This window comes from Pocillopora verrucosa, chromosome 4 (genome assembly GCF_036669915.1).
Source record: "Pocillopora verrucosa isolate sample1 chromosome 4, ASM3666991v2, whole genome shotgun sequence".
Lineage (NCBI taxonomy): Eukaryota > Metazoa > Cnidaria > Anthozoa > Scleractinia > Pocilloporidae > Pocillopora > Pocillopora verrucosa.
This window is the reverse complement of record NC_089315.1, coordinates 55,439-75,438: the sequence shown is the minus strand read 5'-3', so window position 1 is coordinate 75,438 and position 20,000 is coordinate 55,439. Positions and strand designations below refer to the sequence as shown.

The following is a 20,000-nucleotide window of genomic DNA, read 5'->3' as shown; positions in this document are numbered from 1 at the left end:
AAAAGTTAAGCAATTTTCCTCAAGCTTTCACTGGAACAATACTTTTAATGCTCTATTAACCAACGGAGGCATCGGGAAAGGCATTGGTGACACCGGGAAAGGCATCAAGAAGAATGATATTAACGTTATGTAACTTGTTGTGTGACGAAAAAAACGTATCTTGACTTGTTCAAAGCACTAATCACAGTTGGCTTCCTTTTCACTTGAATTTTGTATCCACAACCTAAGATGAGAAATTTAAAATTTCTATCAGCTGAACTTCTTTTACTGCATATTATATCTATTCAATCGCCCCCCAATTCACGTGGAAAAAAGGCAAGTAGGAAAACACTGAGCTTCGAGAAACAGCCATGTTAAGGCTAATGTATTTACCATTCCTTAAATATTTATAATCAAGACCACTCGTTTAGGAGACCTTTTCTCAAAAGATCCACACGTGCAAATAATTCTGTTTTCCGTTCGAAATGTTTTTCTCCTATTCAATTGAACAACTGACTTAGCGTTTAAGCCGAGAAAAAAATCACAAAGTTTGAATTCTGCCGGGATGTTGTCCACTGTTGGCTCCATCAAGTTACGATTCTGCACCATTGACGCTCGTGAAAATCTATCTTAATTGACTACCAAGGACTGTATTTCTTGTCTTGCAAATTAAGGTCTGTACATGACATTAAGTTCATCATCTGGTTCATTGTTATAGTCAGCTTTAAAATTTAAACTCTACTTGTACTGACAAGAAGCCACCCTAAGGGCAGGTGAAATGTTGCGTAAGCGTCTCCGCGAAAGGCACATCCAGACAACTTGCATGGAAAACCTGGCCACAGCTATCTCACCCAAGCCAATCCTCTCCATCGTCATCTTTGCAAATCTTACAGACCGCGGTATTTCTCCTATAATTGAACAAAAGATATGGGACGTCAATTCAGCCACAACCTTGTATCCCACGTTGGTATGTACACAAACGAAAAAAAGTGGAATTGCGTACCTTGTCGTTTTGTACGTGGCGTCCATCAGGGCCAGTTCACTACCATATCTTTCAAGCATTCGTTGTTGCCATGGCTCTTGATGTACAAAGAGGAAGGTTTCCTTAGGAGTTCTAGGTCTTGGTTCATCTTTTTCGTTAATGACAGCGTCTCTGGTACGGTAAAAGAAGTTGCTTCTGGGAGACTTAGTTTGCCAATCTTCTATTTTTTTACCCAATGCTTCTTGGTCGTCATCGCAATACTTCACTGCAGAAATCGCCTTGGCAATGTGGTTTCGCAAGTCCTGGCGACAAGGGTAGTATCGCCTATTTGTTTTCTTTGGCCTTCGTTCCTCGGGATGGCCGGAAAATAGATCCTCCCGAACATATTTATCAAGAGACCTTTGCACCTCAGAAAGGTTAGTTATATTTTGCTTTACGAGGTCGTAAATTTTGTCAACTACACGTTTATCGACGTATTGTCCTATCGTGGACGAGTCCCCAACAGGCTGGTTGACATGGGAAGAGCTTAACGGGATCTTTACGTGGAACCGAGTCGAAGTACGGAAACTAAACCCTAAGTCACTCTTCGATTTGGCATTGATTTCTTTTAGAATAGCCTTCTTAGCCATCACCAAGCTATTATCTGATAGGAACTTTGCTTTGTCGATGAAGTAATCGTTGTACACCCGAATACATCGAATCTGCATGACTGCCGGGCAATCCAATTTTCTCGGCGAATTCTGCAAGTGTATTCTAGTTTTTCTTGCATAGTCGTGTACATTAGCGTAGTCACTCTTGCAGGTATAACTTCCTCGGGCATCCTAATTGGTACAGAAGATTTTAATACAGGTGTGTTCTACGAGAGCAAAATGAAATTACATTCTTCTCCCAGCTGCGATATCATCTGTGATTTTTACTGACTTCACTACTATTGCCAACACCCTTCCCCCTCATATTTCTTTGGGTAAATTGGTTATGAAACATATAACTTAAAACTCCTGTAACATTTTGATCCTCGTAAAAAGAAAATTAATCAGTCCATTTGAATAAGCTTAAATTCAACCTCTTGACTCTCAGTTTCCGTTATCATTTCTCGATTGACCTCTTTTTTTACTTAAAATTTGAATGTTTACTAATCCATTTACTGTAATTGTAACCAACCTTTGTGGATCCATGTATACAATGTCGAGTTTCACTGCTAGAGATTGAAAAGGGGTGGCCAAACAACTGTATGAGGACATTTCCGCGGTTGTTTTCAAGTACGGGAGGTGCTGTCAAATGAAATCAGATAGAGTTGTTAAGCAACATGCCTTATTTCCGGTTTACGTGTAAAGGTGTCAATAAGAGCCAGACCTTTGACCCAAACCTTTGCACCAAAGCCACTGTTCGCTGTTTTTAAACCAAATAGACCTTTTAGGTAGAGATAAATGAATAAAAAAAAATAACAACAGCAATAACAACAAACACAAAGAAACTAAAATGAAATATAAATAGGTAGTTCAGACGCAGCATCTCGCAAATCGCGTAAGACTGCCTTTGAAGAAATTTACCATAAACTCTGAAAGACGGCGATTCTTCTCAATTAAATTATCCCTGAATTAGGAGAGTCAGGATAGGAAACCGGGATCTGTGCACTTTAAAACACTGAGAGATTATATACCTGTTTGAGAAAATCTGTTGTGGTTTTTCTCTTTTGAATGGCTTTCTGTAAGTACATAACACGTGGAGTTCAATGCCTGAAATGAAACTAACTGATCATCCATCTCTGCTCTGTTTCCCTCGAAATATCCAAAACAATAATTGCCTTCAACAGAAAAGCCATTGAGATGTTCCTTCAAAAAGTCGATCTCTAAATCTCTTAACATTGTTGGCTTTTGGTCTTCATCCATGGCAAAATCTTCCAGGAAAAGCAAACTACAGTGCGAAAACCAAGTTCCTGCCAAATTTGATTGACATTTTTGACAACCGGAAATTATGATACTTTTTTTTCATCACGCACGTCACGCAGCTAGCTACAAACCATATATATAATTATTCTTGGTGCCTTTCCGAATGCCACTGACTCCCTCTCCGAAGCCTCCATTGTTTATTAAAGCAGTAAGAGATATGAGTTCAATCAACACTTTTGAAAAATTGCTTAAACTGTGAAGTAAACTGTTAACATTTCGGCTTTACAACACGATTGTCTCTGGAACTAGACCCTGTGAGCAGGGTAACTGGGATACCTGGATGGTACTGGATCCGTGGAATCAAGTGTAGTGATACTACGCGTGTCGGACTAGTATACTGAAATAGTGAGCTCAAGTCTGGCCAAGGGCATACACCTGTCTCAAAACATAGGCATGCTATGCATGCAAGAGTTATTTTTTGTAGGGTGGGTGGATTACTTGAAACATTGTAAGTGGTCTACATTCTTACAAAAGGAAAGAAGATTATTAACGCGGGAAAGAATGAAAATGTCGAATTACCTCACACACAGGTATTTTGTGGTAGATTATGTGTGTTGTGCGAATAAATGTAACCAAAAATAAACTGTATTTGTGCCACAGATACCTGTTAGTACAAAATGTAGACAACAGACTGCAGACCGGATACAAAATATAGACTGCAGAGTGGGTAAAAAATGCAGACTGAGAATCTGAAGAGTTTTTACGTCTGGTATATAATAACATGTCATCTTACAGCTTACCGAGCGTCACGCAATCGCTTTTCCGCGATCAGCCTTCACGATTATTTGCACTATTGTGGAAAATTCCTGGCCCATTTTTTTGATGAAAATCGATCGTAATATAATTTCAAGCCTTCAACATAGTCTTCTTACTTTGCGCGCGAGTTGGTTGGTGTGATGTCTGTACAGATTTTACCAATGTAATAAAAGTAGATGACGTGAATAATTGTGATGGTAAAGTAAGCTTAAAACGGCAACAATCGCCAGAAACTACAACGGATACACAGGGTATGAGTAAGTTTTATTGATTTTTCGAGAAAAATCTTCACATTTCGAAATATTTATCGTTGTAAATCGACCATATTTCGTTCCCTATACTATTCCTTATAACGTGTTCAAATTTTCAACGGTTCCTAGAATAACTTACTCTGAGTCACACAACGCGTGACGCGTTCGTGAATTAATCGTTGGCTCTTTCTCGAAACGTGACCTTGGGTCGCCTGTGACAAGACAATTGCGTAAACAATACTTGACATAATAACATTATACACAAAAAACACGGGATTTTGGATCATGTATTTATTAAAAAAGAATATCCATACAACTACAATGAAAACAAACATAAGATTCACCTTTCTGATCGTGAAATTAATACCATTCGCACTGTTATCGTAGCTACGTTCCCTGGCATCAAGTGAATTCAACATGGCGTCTTTCTTCACTGGCAGTTTGCATCCATTTGAATTTTGTTCTTCAGTCTCACGGTAGTAGTGTTGTTCAATAAATTGCATAGAGTATATGCAGTTTGGTTTCAGATTTCAGATTTTGCTTTTTACAACGAGTTTACGTTTTCAACTAAGACATTGGCATACTTGGCATACAAGACATACAAGGCATTCAATGCTTTCATGGCTTTCAAGCGTTCGCGATTCTGTCCGATCCAAAATTACCGCTCAATAATATCTTTTTGTGTGGATTGGCCGCGAACAATACGACTTGTGTATGCGTCTGTAAGTATTTTGAGCGTTTGCTCCATAATGCTCCAGATGATCGTAATCCAATTACGTTGAAATACAAAACGACTGACAAAATAGTTTTATGGGCAAAAATCTCGTGTTCGTCATGTGACCCGGCCCTGTCCGTGCATGACAACGTCAATCATCATCAAGATAGCACGCGTGATCAGCATGTGAACACCTCATTGGATCACAGTTAGTTGTCATAGTGTTGAGGGCCCAATGACCTCTGGGTACTATTGCGCAATTTTTCCATTTTGTGGCGGAGGAAAAAAACAAAAAAAACAACAAAACTAGACCCTGTGAGCAGGGTAACTGGGATACCTGGATGGTACTGTATCCGTGGAATCAAGTGTAGTGATACTACGCGTGTCGGACTAGTATACTGAAATAGTGAGCTCAAGTCTGGCCAAGGGTATACACCTGTCTCAAAACATAGCCATGCTATGCATGCAAGAGTTATTTTTTGTAGGGTGGGTGGATTACTTGAAACATTGTAAGTGGTCTACATTCTTACAAAAGAAAAGAAGATTATTAACGCGGGAAAGAATGAAAATGTCGAATTACCTCACACACAGGTATTTTGTGGTAGATTATGTGTGTTGTGCGAATAAATGTAACCAAAAATAAACTGTATTTGTGCCACGGATACCTGTTAGTACAAAATGTAGACAGAAGACTGCAGACCGGATACAAAATATAGACTGCAGAGTGAGTACAAAGTGCAGACTGAGAATCTGAAGAGTTTTTACGTCTGGTATATAATAACATGTCATCTTACAGCTTACCGAGCGTCACGCAATCGCTTTTCCGCGATCAGCCTTCACGATTATTTGCACTATTGTGGAAAATTCCTGGCTCATTTCTTGATGAAAATCGATCGTAATATAATTTCAAGCCTTCAACATAGTCTTCTTACTTTGCGCGCGAGTTGGTTGGTGTGATGTCTGTACAGATTTTACCAATGTAATAAAAGTAGATGACGTGAATAATAATGATGGTAAAGCAAGCTTAAAACGGCAACAATCGCCAGAAACTACAACGGATACACAGGGTATGAGTAAGTTTTATTGATTTTTCGAGAAAAATCTTCATATTTCGAATTATTTATCGTTATAAATCGACCATATTTCGTCCCTATACTTTTCCTTATAACGTGTTCAAATTTTCAACGGTTCCTAGAATAACTTACTCTGAGTCACACAACGCGTGACGCGTTCGTGAATTAATCGTTGGCTCTTTCTCGAAACGTGACCTTGGGTCGCCTGTGACAAGACAATTGCGTAAACAATACTTGACATAATAACATTATACACAAAAAACACAGGATTTTGGATCATGTATTTATTAAAAAAGAATATCCATACAACTACAATGAAAACAAACATAAGATTCACCTTTCTGATCGTGAAATTAATACCATTCGCACTGTTATCGTAGCTACGTTCCCTGGCATCAAGTGAATCTAACATGACATGTTTCTTCACAAGCAGTTTGCATCCATTTGAATTTTGTTCTTCGGTAGTAGTGTTGTTCAATAGATTGCATAGAGTATATGCAGTTTGGTTTCAGATTTCAGATTTTGCTTTTTACAACGAGTTTACGTTTTCAACTAAGACATTGGCATACTTGGCATACAAGACATACAAGGCATTCAATGCTTTCATGGCTTTCAAGCGTTCGCGATTCTGTCCGATCCAAAATTACCGCTCAATAACATCTTTTTGTGTGGATTGGCCGCGAACAATACGAATTGTGTATGCGTCTATAAGTATTTTGAGCGTTTGCCCCATAATGCTCCAGATGATCGTAATCCAATTACGTTGAAATACAAAACGACTGTCAAAATAGTTTTATGGGCAAAAATCTCGTGTTCGTCATGTGACCCGGCCATGTCCGGGCATGACAACGTCAATCATCATCAAGATAGCACGCGTGATCAGTATGTGAACACCTCATTGGATCACAGTTAGTTGTCATGGTGTTGAGGGCCCAATGACCTCTGGGTACTATTGCGCAATTTTTCCATTTTGTGGCGGAGGAAAAAAACAAAACAAAACTAGACCCTGTGAGCAGGGTAACTGGGATACCTGGATGGTACTGGATCCTTGGAATCAAGTGTAGTGATACTACGGGTGTCGGACTAGTATACTGAAATAGTGCGCTCAAGTCTGGCCAAGGGCATACACCTATTTCAAAACATAGGCATGCTATGCGTGCAAGAGTTCCTTTTTTGTAGGGTGGGTGGATTACTTGAAACATTGTGAGTGATGTCTACATTCTTACAAAAGGAGAGAAGAATATTAATGTGGGAAAGAACGAAAATGTCGAATTATCTCACTCACAGGTATTTTGTGGTAGATTATGTGTGTTTTGCGAATAAATGTAACCAAAAATAAAATGTATTGGTGCCACGGATACCTGTTAGTACAAAATGCAGACAGCAGACTGCAGACCGGATACAAAATATAGACTGCAGACTGCAGAGTGGGTACAAAATGCAGACTAAGAATCTGAAGAGTTTTTACGTCTGGTATATAATAACATGTCATCTTACAGCTTACCGAGCGTCACGCAATCGCTTTTCCTCGATCAACCTTCACGATTATTTGCACTATTGTGGAAAATTCCTGGCCCATTTCTTGATGAAAATCGATCATAATATAATTTCAAGCCTTCAATATACTCTTCTTACTTTGTGCGCGAGTTGGTTTGTGTGATGTCTGTACAGATTTTACCAACGTAACAAAAGTAGATGATGTGAATAACAGTGATGGTAAAGCAAGCTTAAAACGGCAGAAATCACCAGAAACTACAACGGATACACAATTCGCGACTCAATCCAGTCCCAAAGTACCGCTCAATAACATCTTTTAGTGTGGATTGGCCGCGAACAATACGACTTGTATATGCGTCTGTAAGTATTTCGAGCGTTTGCGCTATAATGCCCCAGGTGATCGTAATCAGATCACGTTGAAATACAAAACGACCGACAGAAGAGTTTTCTAAGCAAAAATCTCGTGTTCGTCATGTGACCCGGACCTGTCCATGCATGACAACGTCAATCATCATCAAGATAACACGTGATCAGCATGTGAACACCTTCACACAGTTAGTTGTCATGGTGTTGAGGGCCCAATGACCACTGGGTACTATTGCGCAATTTTTCCATTTTGTGGCGGAGGAAAAAAAAAAAAAAAAAAAAAAAAAAAAGACGACAAAAAAACAAAGGCATTTTATGACTGGGCTACCACAGGTATCCCAGTAAAAAAAAAAAAAAAAGACGACAAAAAAACAAAGGCATTTTATGACTGGGCTACCACAGGTATCCCAGTAAAAAAAAACGACAAAAAAACAAAGGCATTTTATGACTGGGCTACCACAGGTATCCCAGTAACAACAAATTTTATGTCTCTATATGAAGTATAAAAGCTGTTTCACCGCTGACCGCTCATATTTGGGTCGTTTTTCTATCCCCGCTCGTCGCCCGTGATGTAGTAACTCCCGATATTTTGACTGGATTTCACTTTTTAACCTCGCAGCATTTGTAGACCTCAGCGCCAAATTACCGCCAGCTACAAATGACGTCATTCTAAATCCTGTGAGGATTTAATGGAGTGACTTCTGAAGCAGTGTCGAGGTTAGCTGCCATCTGATCTAATGTATGAGAGTGGGGAATTTCTACCAGCAATCAAAATTATTTGTTTTCAACACTGGTTTTATGGCTTAGTAGTGATGAATCATTGTATGTACTGAATGTTTCAGAGGCGGAAGTATGAGATAGGCCTAACTTTCTTACGTCCACAGTACTCCCTTCGGCATAAGAATGTCTTCTTAACACTTGTTAAACAGCAAATTAGAGATGAAATTCGCAAGGATGATAACTGTTGAGGCCAATCCTCAACAAGAGAATAATTTTGTTTTCCTAAGTCCGTTCCATTTTATTTTTGTAATTTATACTCCCAGCATGCTTAGTGAGCGCGTCTCAGTGTCGTCGTGTAACGAGAAAGAAACCATGTGCTTTGTAACGCGCTAGTCGCCGGGAGTTTCTCATCGTATGGTGAGTCTTAGGAGCTCGTGTACTTCCAAATCCCGTTCCAACAGTGATTAAGTGTTTGTTTTGTAGGTTTTTACTTGCGAGGTGAAGCTTGTTAGCCAAAGATGAGACTCCAATTCCGATCCTGTTGTGTTGTTAAGAAAATATGCTGAGTGTGCAACTCTCGATTATTAAACCTTGTGTTCAAGAACCCTTGTGTTGTGAAGGCGCGTTCTTTGTCCCCTGCACAATAACTTTTCCTTAAGGTTATCACGTTTCACGTCAACCATGTTCTTTCCTTCCCGTTGCGAGCAAACGTGTCTGAGCACAAGGGATCTTTGATGTACAAATTGTAATTATTCCATGATTCAAATGTTTTATTTGGTCTTCAAACCACATTTATTTACTGTAAATCTTTCATGAATATTCAACTGTCTCACAGTAAAGAGAGATCTAACGTTACAGGGAATGGAATATATGGAAAATTTGAATTAACAATTAATTTTATTAATAATAGCTAAGTTTTTTCGTATGTCTGACGATGTAGTCACGTGTAACGTAGATCGCGACGTTTCGACTGCATACTGCTAGTCTTCTTCAGGCGATGAGCTCGACTGGTCATGCGTGATCTTATAAAGCATGATGCTCTGCTGTGATTAGTTGTTATTCAACAGCTCTGATTGATGCTTTTCGATCCTTGCTGCCCTCTCAGTGATTTGCTCCCTCGGCGGTGCGCTGTCGCACGGCTCTCCTGTGTTTTTTGATCGAGGGCATCCACGCTTCTGGAATTTCTATTCCATTATTCCTGTTGGTGTTGTTAGGGTGAAGTCTTATATGGATTACCTCTTTGACCCTGCGCGTGTAGTAATAAGGGTCACGATCAATAGACTTTACTTCGTTCCAGAGTGGCTTGTGTCCGGTGTTGTGGGCATGCTCAGAAACAGCAGAGGTCTCGGTACGGGCGAGTCGAATATCCCGATCGTGCTCCTTAATTCTGTCTTGCATAGGTCTTTCAGTCTCTTCGATGTACACCTTGCCGCATTCACAGGGAATCCTGTAAACTACGCCATCTTGTTTAGCCAGGTCGACAGCGTCTTTTGGTCGTACTAACTGAGATCTTAGCTTAGTCTACGACTTGAAAACAGCGCGTACGCCTTGTTGTAGGGAACGGCGAAGCTGTTCGGACAGACCTTTTGACATAAGGTAAAACCGCAATAGCTTTGAACTCGTTAGCGGCTTCGGTACTGTTTTTTGGTTTTCTGGTCTTGGCAAGTTTCTGCAAGAAAGAAAAAGGATAACCATTAGAAACCAGAACAGATGACAGATGTTTTTCTCCTCGGATATGACGGAGGGTTTTGTTACGAGACGTTTGGCGCACTTGTAAAGGCACTTAACAATACCGCATTTTACTGATTGAGGGTGATGTGAATCATACGCTAAGTATTGATGGGTGTGCCTGGGCTTCCTTGTATACGCTGGTGGTGAGGCGGCCGTCAGATTCTCTTAAAACTGCGGTATCTAGGCGAGTTTGTTATCTTTCTCCGTCTCCATGGTGAAGCGGATGGAAGGCTGCTGGTTGTTTAAATGCTGTAAGAAGTCATCTATCTGTCCTGCTACTCGGTCCATTATTAGCCTCCTTTATCTTGAGGTATTTGAAGAATTATGGTGAGGAGACCAGCAGTTTTTGTTTTCGAGAGGAAAAGCCTATAGTTCATGCGGCAGATTTAACAGTTCTTTTTATACTGCTAATAGAAATTGCAATTATTGCCTACTGTTTTTATAAAAGTTACAAAAAAGGGCTTCCTATGATATTAAGGGTAATAATCAATGCTGAGGGTCCTGCAATTTTCCTCGTTAAATTGTTAATTGTCTTCATTAAAAAGTTGAAGAAGTGTATCCGAGGTGAACCAGGTATTAATCAGGACACTAAGGGAGACTGTTGGAAAATGTGCGATACGTTAATTATTCTTTATTTGATTGACATATATAAGTGATCTCGTTATCTGTACATAATCAAACGAGCATGTATGCGGCACGTGTTTTGTCGCCTCATATATGGCACTGTTCCACGTGCTTACAACGGGACGTTGAGTGAATGTTTCTTTCGAATAAGCCGAGAGCTGTGGGTGGGAGTTAACCGAAGCGTTGTAGTAAAATCGTGAATCAATCGTGAGTTAATAATGAAGCGTTGTACAGCTTTTTCACGTTTTCGACACAGTGGCGACCCTGCTAGGACAGCGTTGCAAATCATGGACAAACAATTTGCCGATCTTGAGGGCAAATTGAAGACGATGAATTTTCGTAGACAGGAGATAAATGCTTTATTTTAACTGAAAAAACCGATCAGCGAATTCATCATAAAAAACGCTGGTATAAACCGGTGATCAGTACAAAAAAATACAATTAAAAATACAATTCACCATTGATACAAGTTAAGATTAAATTAAAAATTACCAAAAAATATTTACAGTGATAAAAAACTTATACACAACATTTTTGTTGTGCCTTATCTGATTCTATTAAAAGTTTGAAAGTTTTAATTTTAAAAATTCTCAGCGTTTTACAAGCACGCAGTTCTTTGGGGAGGTCATTCCTGTGCGGCGGCATACTCGAATGTTGACTGGCCCATAGCTGTTTTGCATCTTGGGAGATGAAGTTCCCTACTATCTCTGAGGGCTTTACGGCGAAGTTCTGACCTCAATGCAAAATACCCTTGAAGTTGCCTGGGACAGTGATAATCTTTTTACGATTTTATATACTAATTGGAGATGTAAATAACAGCGCCTGTTAGATAATGTTAACAGGCCAAGTCTCTCCCTCATTGACTGTTTGCACGCTAAGTGATTTGTTCTTAAAATGATTCGCATTGCTTTGTTTTGCAACCTTTCCAAGAAATCGGAGTTCTTCTTGCTGCAAAAACCCCATACGATGCAGCCATAGCCTAAAATAGGTAAAATTATCGTCATGAAATCTTCAATAAAATAGCAGGGCCAAGAAAAGATGAAAATTTATTAAAATTTTCAGTTTAGGATAAACTGTCGAAGCAACATATGACACGTGATTGTCCCATGATAATGATTCGTCTACCACCACGCCAAGATACTTGGATATCTTAAAGAAAGATAGTCGAACAGCTTTTGAGAGACACCAAGTTTCCGTTGAGGCCCTAGTGACTGCAGTGGTCACAGAAGTTCGAAGAAAGACGAAGACGATGAGGCAGTACAAAAATGGGCCGACGAAATCGAGCAAGTTGTTAACGATGGATATGCCTGTATACGCGAATAGACAGAACAAATTGAACAAATCGACCGTAATCTAAAACACTCAACCGCGCTCTACGAGCACAAAAGAGAAGTCGAACTATAGAAAGAGAAAATGGTGCAAAAACAAGAAGTCATTAATCGAGCACATGCGGAAGAATTGGAATTTGAGAAGAAGTTGGAGTTGAAAGAAGATCAAACAGAACCGCCGAAAACTGTGCACTGTACATTGCTAGCAACTTGGTAAAAATGCCCAAGCTCGTGATCACAAATTTGACGGAACACCGCAGGATTGGCTGCTTTTTTGGGGACAGCTTGAAAGTCAAATTGATAAATCCAGTGCCCCTGAATATATGATAACAAGGGTTAGTTTAAAGGTGTTATTTCCCCATCTGTATATTCTTCAGGTTTGGCAAAGCTTGATGAGATTACAAAAGTTACAAAAAGGCAATATAAATTTTCTTCTGTGTGCGTCTGTTGTTTTAAGTATACTTTCTCTCCCGCAGAAAATTACTCCAGAGGCACGTTTCTCAAAACCTTCACATAGGTATCTTCTATTCTCTAAGCGTATCATGAAATTCTGTACGTTTTTTATTGAACGTGGAGCGTCACGAATTCGTTGTAGTGGGTGAAGACTTCTTCTTTTACGAATCCCATATTTACGCCAGATGGATAAAACGAAAAAAGGTTCATGTATTAGGTTTCTGTCTCTTTGTAATACGTTTAAAATGTAACTCGCGTCTATAAATGTAATTTCTGGATCTGTTATTATTCACATAGCCATCGGCTGTGAATATAAGTGCTGCCTTTTGTCTAGATCTTAAGAAAGACTGCAGTTTCGATTCTTTCTGAATCTCGTCAGTTGCCTCCTAAGAGCAAATTCGTCAGGGAGGAGTGACAGGAGTCGCGCAGGCCCGTAAACACTTTTTAACTTTTGAGAAAACGGCAACAAACAGTAAATCCAACGGTGGCCCATAGAGGACATGCCACATTATTTATCGCGCGATAAATAATAAATTATTGTAAAGCATAACACGACGTTTCGACGTTTTCAGAACGTCATTATCAAGTGGACTAAAATAATAAAATCGAGTATATATATAATGAAGCGGTGAATAAATTACAAAGCGTTAAAAGTTAAACAAAGAGTTTGGCCCTAATGGAATCGCTCTGGGTGTTTAAATTGGGCCTTATTGTTCTTATGTACAACATTTCATAAACAAGACAATCCCATTTCGTGCCACATTTTTTAAGCATTCTAAACTGGCTCTCATTGAGTAAGTCAATGTTCCCATGGGCATCTCTCAGGTGGCGACCAATGGCAGAGTATCGATGATCAGCAATGCGTTGAAACAAATAGCGCGTCGTATATCCGACGTAATTTGAATCACACAAATCACATTTAAAACAGTAAACAACGCTATGCTGATTTACGATGCGTAGCTTGATTTCTTTAAGCTTTAGGTCCTGCTCAAGTTTCTTACTGGTGTAGACTGGTTGTACATCAATGCCAATTTTTGAACTGAGATCGCGCATTTGTCGTTTGGCAATGTTCACTGAGACTTGATCTTTGAAAGGAATACTGACTCTTAAAGTTTCATCAGATTTTGTCTTAGTATCTGGTGTAGAGGAATAATCACATTTGTCGATAATACAGTTCACCAAAGAACTAGGGTAACCAAGGCGATGAAACATAGATTTTAGATGCCTACACTCATCGACGAATGCTTGATGCGTAGAGGACAATTCCTTTGCACGATGAACCATTGTTTTGATAAGACACTTCTTGTAGCGCAAATCGGTGTGACTTTGAAAGTGAAGTAAAAGGCCCGTGTTCGTAGGTTTACGATAGACCTGAGTCTCCAGCTTGTTGCCGTTCTTTGTTATCAACGGTTCAGTTCAAAAATTGGTATTGATGTACAACCAGTCTACACCAGTAAGAAACTTTTATGAACGTTTATGAAATGTTGTACATAAGAACAATAAGGCCCAATTTAAACACCCAGAGCGATTCCATTAGGGCCAAACTCTTTGTTTAACTTTTAACGCTTTGTAATTTATTCACCGCTTCATTATATATATACTCGATTTTATTATTTTAGTTCACTTGATAATGACGTTCTGAAAACGTCGAAACGTCGTGTTATGCTTTACAATATTTTATCGCAGATTTTTATTGTCAAATGCTTTACCAAATCTTTACTTATTCAAATAATAAATTATCGCGTGATCAATGGGAAAATTGTTAAGTCCGGCACGTGATCGGCTGTCACGCATGTTGTTTCTGTGGACGAGACGACAGTGGCTGCAACAGTTGCAAAGTTCTTTCTTAACGGGGTTGGCGATGCAAAAGTGACTTTTAGAAATTTACAAACCTGCAATGTAATCAGAAAGATTAGATAATGCACACTTGTTTTCAGACACTGACAGTCATCTCTGGGAGTGTCTCGTAAGATTTCGCAAAATCAAGGTTTACTGTACTGATTCACAGAGCTACATGTTGTAGAAGTACTGTAAAGTAATACTCAATGATCTTTTCATCAAAATAAAACAAACTATTGACCTTAAAACATACCTCCTCAACTGTTGCAGCCGTTGTCGTCTACGAAAACAACGTGCGTGACAGCCGATCACGTGGGACCTAGCAAGTTTCCCATTTATCGCGCGATAATTAATCACTTGTTGCGTGATAATTTATCGTTTCTCGCGCGATAATTATTTATCGCGCGATATTTTGATTTTTTCGCGCGATCAATGAGATTTGTCGCGCGATAAAAACAAATGTGGTATGTCCTCTATGGGCTACCGTAGAATCCTCATTATATTTCACTCATATTCACGCTACCTCGTTGCCACCAAAGATATTATTCACTCGACCGCGACAGGATGAAAATAACTCACTATTTGCATTATGTGCGCAAATCGGTTGTGGCGCACACCACCTGTAAGCTGTGAGGGAGTGGGCACAATCGAGTGGCTGCTAAGTTACAGTTTTGAAAAGTTCTTCGAATAAACGGTTGAAAACGATTAGGTAAAATTTCCGCACAGCCCCATCCTACATTATGCATTCAGTTCTTGAACAGAGGAAACAATGACAAAAACAATACATTTCCGTTGGGATTTGTTTTACAATAGTATGGGGCTGTGCGGAAACTTTACCAAAGGTTCCACTATATCTTTTCCTAAGTTTGAATTCAAAACGTGGTTGGTATATACTACCCGTCAAAACTTTGGATTGAAAAATTTCCGAGTGAGTTTCGATTTCGGTTGAAGGGCGATATTCGAACTCAGTGCACAGTGGAACGAGTGGGTTACAATTGATTCAGTCGAATGAAATGAGCAAAAATACCTTACCTGTGGGTTAAGTGAGATACACTTACTATGAGCGCTGTGGTAAAGGTAGGAGGCAAATAAATGTGGCTGAGGTGCGACAGCCCAACGCTAACTTGAAATAATCGTTGGTAAAGTTTCCGCACAGCCCCATAGTAATATATTCTCACCAGGGCTACCCACAAACAAAGCCTCAAAGATGTTATAAGATATGGGAAAGGCCAGCCCGAGGCGGAAGTGAGTAGGTAGCTACCTGGAGCGTAGGCGCTATCATCGCTGGGGGGAGGAGGGAGGGGCGCACGTAGCTAAACCTCCTCAAACGCCGTGGAAAGGACTTTTGAGGTTATAAAGGACTGACCGCACCGGAATAAGATTATATAGCCAAAAAACGTGTAAAAGATTGCATAACCATTCTCATGCTAAAATCCCAGAGGTTTGGAGTCACGTAACATGCTGAAATTCACCTTTGTTCGAAGGGATCCCTGGTGAGAATACTATTGTAAAACAAATCTGTTTTCCCAACGGAAATGTATTGTTTTTGTCATTGTTTCCTCTGTTCAAGAACTGAATGCATAATGTAGGATGGGGCTGTGCGGAAATTTTACCGAACATTTAGACAGAAAAGTTAACCAATCGTACAAAACCGGGTTTCGATTTTTCAGAAGGGCAGCAAGCTCAGTTTCAAACATAGTACATCCAGCCCTATAAAGCAAAGTGTCACAGGCTGACGCCAGCCGGTGTTACTGAATCGCTCTTCATTTATGCAAGCCGGTATAGCACGACAAATGGCATAATTTCGTCTTTTCTGTGTTTATTTGGTGTTTGGCAAAACTGCTTATGCAGTATCTGCACTATTCAAGTTGCCAAAGTTTCGGGACCTGAGCAGAAAGCACGTAATGTCTTTTGCAGTGCGGGAGATTCCACAGTTTGAATGCATTAAGCTCCACGTGAAAAAGCACATCGGCCGAGGTAGCTTTGGAGAGATTTTTTAGGGAATTCCGAATTGTACGGGTCCTATAGGCACATACTTTGCGGAAGGGGGAGCAAACAACAGATGCGCTTGATCACGTCTTCTATCACTATCAATAGAGAAAATAAGGGGGTCTTCGTTTTTCAGGGTCTTTTTATTTAAAACCGGTGTTTGATTGCATACTCTATTGCTATCTAAAAGAAAAGCTTACAATTCCAACCTTTAGACACTTAACCATTACAATCTTTGACATAAACACACTGAGAAGTTCTAGAAACAACTTCCTACATTTTGGGAAAGTAACTACCTTGGGATGGCATGCTATTACTATAATTATTGCAATCAAATCTGTGATTGGTAAATTCATTTGAGTATACTCAATGCCAATACTGATGTAACTTTCTGATTACAGATGTCCCATTACAACCAACTTGCTGATTACACAGGGTAATTTAGTATCATTAACTGAGTCGATAACGTAAATTGGCCACCATAAAGAGTTTAAAAGCTGGTGTTTCAAGTGTTAGCCCTTTGCCGTTCGCTCTGACTAAAGGCTAACGCTTGAAACAATGGCTTTTAAACTCATTATGGTGGCCAATTTGCATCACCAACTCAGTCAATAACACTAAATTACCCTATTATACTCTCTTACCAATGCAGCACCACAGTTTCTTTAGAAACTTACCCCCTTTATTTATTTGTCTGATTACACAGCTTATCTTTCTATCTATATATATACATTTACAGATAACAGTCTCATGTAAAAACGCTGTTTGAAGTCTGTAGCTTAATGAACAGAAATGAAAGTTGTGAAACATTATTTTATTTGAACCGGCTGAACCTAATTACCATACTGTAAAGTCACCTCCTTTGGGATGCGGTGGTTGCTTGTTCTTTTTACCTAAGTTTTTCAATCTTTTCAAAAAATCACTCATTATTCTCCCAGAATTGCAACGGATTCCTTTTCTTCTGAACTTCCTGTGTAAAGGGTCCCAGTCAGGCAGAGATTGAGTAATGGAATTTGATAAGAAACTTTGGAGTTTTGGACATGATATTTTTCAGCTATATGGAGACACAACAGCACCAGTAGTTCTAACAAGAATTGCCATTGGATTGAATTCTTGCCTTTTTGGCCAACAAGATCAATTGTTACTTCTAGCTTCACTGTTGTTTATTACACCTGATAGAAAACACAACATTGTGAGATTTAAAAGGATTCATACTTTCCAACCATTGTCAGCCCACTTGGAAATTATATTTCAATCAGAATTGAGGCCAGCAGCTCACATGGACAGCTCCTTGACAATTTCAAAGAGAGTAGTATCATCGGCAGAAATAAAAGGAAGAGAGGCAAAACCATCAGAAATATCATTGATGTAAATAGGAAATAGAGGCAATCCTAACACAGACTCTTAACGGATTCCATAGTTGACTGTTTGCCAGTCAGGGATTATTCCTAATCCATGGTGCTATGAAAGCATAACATAGTGATCAATGTGTGCTTATTAAGTCCTATTTTTTTCATCTAAACAAACTTTTTTGATACCCTGTGCCATTTCAGGCCTATTTATCAATTTTGTGGTGTGTAACTTTCGCATTTTAGTACGTTGTATGTATGTTGAATCTTCAAATTGTCTTGAAACTTAAAAGAAAATTGTTCTTTAAAAATTCACTGAAAATCGGTAGCTAAAATTGTTTGTTTAGGTGTTATTTGATTTTCGTGTTAACTTGTTATTTCGTCAGTCGCCGGTATCTTTTGTTGCTTCACACAGGAAAAACACACGCGACGAAACGTAATGATCAATTTTGTCCTCAATCTCACGCCATAACAGAAAAAGCTTTTGAACATCTGTAAACTCCGAGCGCTTCGCAGTAAGTGATATTTTCAATGAATCTTCGGATTGTTTTCAAGTTCAAGGATTGTAAATTACAATTTTATGAAAAACGAAGGTTGTTCTGTTATTTCAGTGTGAATCCTTGCATGCCTGCCAGTCGCTGGCGCCGCTTGTTGAAACTAAAACGAAAAAAAAAAACTCTTTTAAGATTATCATTGGCTTCTTTTTCACCCCACCACTATTCTTAGCAACAAAGGTCGCCATTTCGTCTGTTTATTGCTCGCCAAAAACTATCAAATGCACTCAAAAGCCTAAAATCTAAAAAAAGTTTACAGGAATCGACCGAGCGAGCGAATGCCATTCCCCACATCGTATCTATAACTCGCTCTTGCGCATGCGCGCAATTCACGAGTTAAAAATAAAAAGGGGGTAAGTTTCTAAAGAAACCATGGTGCTGTGTCGGTGGGAGAGTATAGCAGGTAATTTAGTGTTAACAATTGAGTTGAAAACGTAGATTGGCCAGTGTAAAGAGTTCATCGACATATCAAGCATTAGCCCTTCGTCAGAGCAATTGATGCAGGGCTAATACTCCATGTGCCAGCCTTTTAACTCTTTATGGTGGCCAATTTATATTTTCAACTCAATTGTTAACATTAAATTACAAACAAACAAAAAAGTTACTTATTATGAAGTGAACATCAATAGCACTTTCTAATTGGTTCCATGGTTGGTGGACCACTTTATAGAAAACAGTTGAATTATTTTGAAATTGAAATATTCATCAAGCACTGCAGTTCATCTTCTGTGTCCTTTCTGTCTGATAACTGCAGTGCTTAATGACCAGAAACTGGTTTGCGTGATGATTTCATATTGTAATGGACTTGTATATTATAGTAGGCCTGAAGTTGAAACAAGTGAGATTTACTGTAAGGCTCCATCCTGATTTTCTTTTTCTTCTTTTTTTCACTTCTTCATTTTACTTGGGTAAAAAACAATTTCTCTACAGTCACAGGAGTATATTACCTCTCAAAGTCCAACCCTACGTCCTCGTCGTGAGAGGTGGAAACAGGTAATGCTGGCTAACAGGGCTCTGGTGAAGCTGCATAGGCCAATCCCCCGTGCAGTGGATGTAACGGATTACAGAATCATTGATCAATTTCAACTTAACCATCGACTTGGGGAATAGGGGGTCGTCACACAGACAGCATATGACGCAGCGTAGGGAAAGCCGTCAGGATCCTACACAGCCGATTGCTCTTCTTTCTCCTAAGTCAGCATCCCTATTAGGCACGTGGAATGTGAGAACTATGTTCCAACCAGGCCGTGCTACCATCATAGCGCATGAGATGAAGAGGTACAAGTTATCAATCCTCGGACTGAGCGAGACACGCTGGACCTCATCAGGAGAGATGAAACTGGCAGATGGCACAACTATCATATATTCAGGCCATCAGGACGACGGAGCACCACACACTGAGGGTGTCGCATTCATGTTAACATCAGAGGAAAGTGTGGTCCTCCCATGTCATCTCACGGAGAACCAAATTTAGAATTTTTAACACCAATGTCAAAGCAGTCCTCCTCTATGGCTCAGAAACGTGTAGAACAACTAAGCAAACGTCCCAGAAATTGCAGACCTTCGTCAATAAGTGCCTTAGGCGAATCTTAAAAATCAGTTGGACTGACAGGGTAACGAACGAGATGCTGTGGGAATTAGCAGGCGAGGAACCAATCATGACTCAGATCTCAAAGAGAAAGTGGAGATGGATAGGTCACATCCTAAGGAAACCGGCTAACAACATCACCCGGCAGGCACTACGTTGGAACCCCCAGGGCAAGAGAAAGAGGGGTCGTCCCAGGAACTCCTGGAGAAGAGGTGTAGAGTCCCAAATGAGAAACTGGGGCCACACTTGGGCCACTTTAG

General features: G+C 39.6%; 1 protein-coding gene and 1 long non-coding RNA gene across 3 annotated transcripts in view; one reads left to right on the top strand and one right to left on the bottom strand.

The window, feature by feature from the left end:
* Positions 1-1,110, bottom strand: part of LOC136280562 (uncharacterized) — a 1,288-nt gene extending 178 nt beyond the window's left edge. The window contains exons 1-3 of one of the 2 annotated variants that reach the window (XR_010717303.1): positions 983-1,110; positions 722-887; positions 1-223 (exon numbers count right to left, since the gene is read on the bottom strand). The exon at positions 1-223 is cut by the window's left edge and continues 178 nt beyond it. This is a non-coding gene — a long non-coding RNA (uncharacterized lncRNA). The remainder of the gene's footprint in view (positions 224-721; positions 888-982) is intronic. The other variant, XR_010717302.1, reaches the window with a different exon arrangement.
* An 18,174-nt stretch (positions 1,111-19,284) lies between these two features.
* LOC131784666 (spectrin alpha chain, non-erythrocytic 1) overlaps positions 19,285-20,000 on the top strand; it is a 32,757-nt gene continuing 32,041 nt past the window's right edge. Inside the window, 1 exon segment of the mRNA XM_066164811.1 lies at positions 19,285-19,585. Within this exon segment, the coding sequence (XP_066020908.1) occupies positions 19,285-19,585 (301 nt within the window).